The sequence below is a fragment of the Sapajus apella genome, unplaced genomic scaffold (genome assembly GCF_009761245.1).
Source record: "Sapajus apella isolate SASKATOON/1434 unplaced genomic scaffold, GSC_monkey_1.0 scaffold2, whole genome shotgun sequence".
NCBI classification, from domain to species: Eukaryota; Metazoa; Chordata; class Mammalia; order Primates; family Cebidae; genus Sapajus; species Sapajus apella.
Genome location: NW_022436942.1, coordinates 59,740,064 through 59,743,673, shown reverse-complemented (window position 1 = coordinate 59,743,673; position 3,610 = coordinate 59,740,064). Strand labels below are relative to the sequence as shown.

Genomic DNA, 3,610 nt, shown 5'->3' with positions numbered 1-3,610 from the left:
TTTTTTTTTTTTCTTTTATTCTTCCCTTTGCTTATTTCTGAACAGGTACTTCTTTTTTGATGTTACCCTTCAAGAAGTTCTCAGAATATTTGCAATCTAATTAATTATTTACTTAATTTCTGAGACAGAGACCCACTCTGTCACCCAGGCTGGAGTGCAATAGTGTAATCTCGGCTCACTGCAACCTCCACCTCCTGGGTTCAAGCAGTTCTTGTGTCTCAGCCTCCCAAGTAGCTGGGATTACAGGCATGTGCCACCCTACCTAACTTGTGTATTTTTAACAGAGATAGGGTTTCACCATGTAGCCCAGGCTGGTCTTAAACTCCTGGTCTCAAGTGATCCACCCACCTCGGCCTCTGAAAGTGCTGGGATCACAGGGGTGAGCCACTTTGCCTGGTCTAATGTAAATATTTAAATCGAAATTCAAAATGTTAGTGTCTATATTTTAAAACAAACGAACAAAAGGTTATGTAGTAAATTTCTCTTCACAATCGTAGCCTCCAAATTAGCACACTATCCATTTTTTTTTTTTTTTTTTAAAGACAGAGTCTCGCTGTGTCACCCAGGCTGAAATAGCACAATTTGTGCTCACTGCAACCTCCACCTCCTGGGTTCAAGTGATTCTCCTGCCTCAGCCTCCTAGATAACTGGGATTATAGGCGCACACCAACATACCTGGCTAATTTTTGTATTTTTGTTAGAGACAGGACTTCATCATGTTGCCAGGCTGGTTTCGAACTCCTGACCTCAAGTGATCTGCCCATATCAGCCTCCCAAAGTGCTGGGTTTAAAGGCATGAGCCACAGTGCCTGGCCCAATTTTAAAAGTTATTATTAATTTCCCAGTGTATTATAAAGCTCTGGTGAACATAACTTATTCCTTAAAAATAGATTCAATGTGACTGAAAATTTTTTCTCATTTCAAAAGCTCTTGATACAGAATGGCAACTTACTTTCTGGAAAGAGCATACCAATTTATGACCTACTTGCAGTGACAGGGCGCTCATCTCACTTTGGTCTTACCTTTTTAAACCTCTGCTAATCTAAAAGATGGGGTGTTACATTATTTTCATTTTTACAGGCTATTATTATTTCTTATTTTGCGCACTGATTTTTTTATGGCCTTTGCCCACTGAAAATAAAATTGGAATTCCTTTCTGCAAGTCTCACCTCAATCATTATATCTAAACAAGAGTCCAAATCCCCGACTTGCAGCTTGTTGGTGAGGCCTTGCAGCAACATGTGAACAGTGAAAGTCAGCACATGGACCTAACAAGAGACGCACAGTGAGAATATGAACATTAAGAACATCACACTAGGAAAACATAAGATCTAGGAAGCACCGCAAAGAGAACACTCAGAGTTTATTTGTCTGTTTTTGCCAGGAGAAGCTTCAACAAATGAATGTAGTTATTTCACTATCTAAAATCTTGTAACCAAATGATCATTTTATACCAAAGATGTTCAGAAACACACTACCATTCTTACGATCTATTGTTGTGACTAAGCCAGGCCAGATTTATAAAGAAAAGCACAAGAGTCTTGAACTTTATTTTTTATTATCTTTTTTACTTTTCTTTTTTTGTTTTAAAGATGGGGTTTCACCATGATGGCCAGGCTGGTCTTGAACTCCTACCTCAGGTGATCCACCCACCTCGGCCTCCCAAAGTTCTAGGATTACAGGCGTGAGCCACCACGCCTGGCGAATTTTATTTTTATTTAATTATTATTTTTTTTGAGATGGAGTCTTGCTCTTGTCATCCAGGCTGGAGTGCAATGGTATGATCTTGGCTCACTATAACCTCCACCTCCCGGGTTCAAGAGATTCTTCTGTCTCAGCCTCCTGAGTAGCTGGGATTATAGGCACCCACCACTATGCCTGGCTAATTTTTTTGTATTTTTAGTAGAGATGGGGTTTCATCATATTGGCCAGGCTGATCTCAAACTCCTGACCTCAGGTGGTCTGCCCACCTTGGCCTCCCAAAGTGCTGGGGTTACAGGTGTGAGCCACTATGCCTGGCCAAGAGTCTTGAACTTTAAAAAAAGAAACCTAACCTGCAAATTAAGGAGCTTTCCCATGTTGAATGTAATTAAAGCTTATAAATAAAATGTTATGAAGGAAACAAGTTTTTGTACCTCATAGCAACCAAGCTGATATTTCCTGAGAGCTTACTACAGGATAGGCACTATATTAATACCTTATATGTATTAAATCATTTAAGTCTCACTCAACCAATCTAGGGAGTAGGTACTAAATTATCAGCAGTTTTTAGATGAGGAAGCTGAGGCACAAAGAGATCATGGGTAGGAATTGGTGGAGTCAGGATCAGAAACCAGAGTCCCAGGCTCCACAACACGTTATCCTGCCTCTCAAGCTTTTGAAAGCTTTATGCTGCTTCTAGTCCTGTGAAATTATCAAGGTCAATATCAGATAATGATCACAGGCTAAGAAAACACATTTAGTTATCAAAACATAGATTGGGTCTTAAAGACATAGTTTCTTATGTATCTACTTGTGATCTTTAATTTTTTTTGGCGGCAGACTCTTGCTCTGTTGCCCAGGCTGGAGTGCAGTGGCGTAATCTTGGCTCATTGCAACCTCTGCCTCCCAGGATCAAGAAATTCTTATGCCTCAGCCTCCCAGGTAGCTGAGATTATAGGCGTGTACCACCATACCAAGCTAATTTACATATATAATATGTATATGTAGATGTATATATTTTTAGTAGAGACAGGGTTTCAGCATGTTGGCTAGGCTGGTCTTGAACTCCTGACCTCAAGTGATCTGCCCGCCTCAGCTTTCCAAATTGCTGGGGTTACAAGTGTGAGCCACAGCTTCTAGACCCTACTTGTGATCTTTAAGTACCTCTTTTGTTTTTTTTTTTTGAGACAGAGTCTCACTCTGACACGCAGCAGTCTGGAGTGCAGTGGCGTGATCTCAGCTCACTGTAACCTCCACCTCCTGGGTTCAAGCAATTCTCCTGTCTCAGCCTCCTGAGTAGCTGGGACTACATGCGCACACCACCACACCCAGCTAATTTTTGTATTTTTAGTATAGGCGGGGTTTCACCATGTTGGCCAGGATGGTCTCAATCTCCTGACCTCAGGATCCACTGGCCTCAGCCTCCCAAAGTGCTGGGATTACAGGAGTGAGCCACCACGCTCAGCCTAAGAACTTTTATATACAGATGGTTCCTGAATTACAATGTTTTGATCTATGATTTTTCAACTTTATGAAGGATTTACTAGGACACTGTCTCGTCATAAGTCAAAGAGCATCTGTATTTGAAATGTTTGCTATGACATTTATATATATATTTTGAGACAGGAGCTTGATATGCTGTCAGGCTGGTTTTGAACACCTGGGCTCAAGGTGTTCACTTCCCACTGTGGCCACCTGAGTTGCTGGCACTAAAGGTGCACACCACTATGTCCAACTTTCATTTAACTGTAAAAAATCCTTTTAGTGGGGGCGAGGATGAAGAGTGATACTCGAAGAGAACAGTTTGGTACAGTCTATGTGATTAATACTAAAGCTGAAATCAGTTGTTCTCTCAACTCTCATTTAGTTATTTTAACAAATAATAGGACAGACTTGAAGAACAGATGGT

General features: G+C 40.9%; 1 protein-coding gene across 1 annotated transcript in view; it reads right to left on the bottom strand.

Moving 5' to 3' along the window:
- UTP20 (UTP20 small subunit processome component) overlaps window positions 1-3,610 on the bottom strand; it is a 122,746-nt gene that overhangs the window by 33,605 nt on the left and 85,531 nt on the right. The window contains exon 44 of the mRNA XM_032283212.1: window positions 1,170-1,268. Coding sequence (XP_032139103.1) covers window positions 1,170-1,268 — 99 coding nt within the window. The remainder of the gene's footprint in view (window positions 1-1,169; window positions 1,269-3,610) is intronic.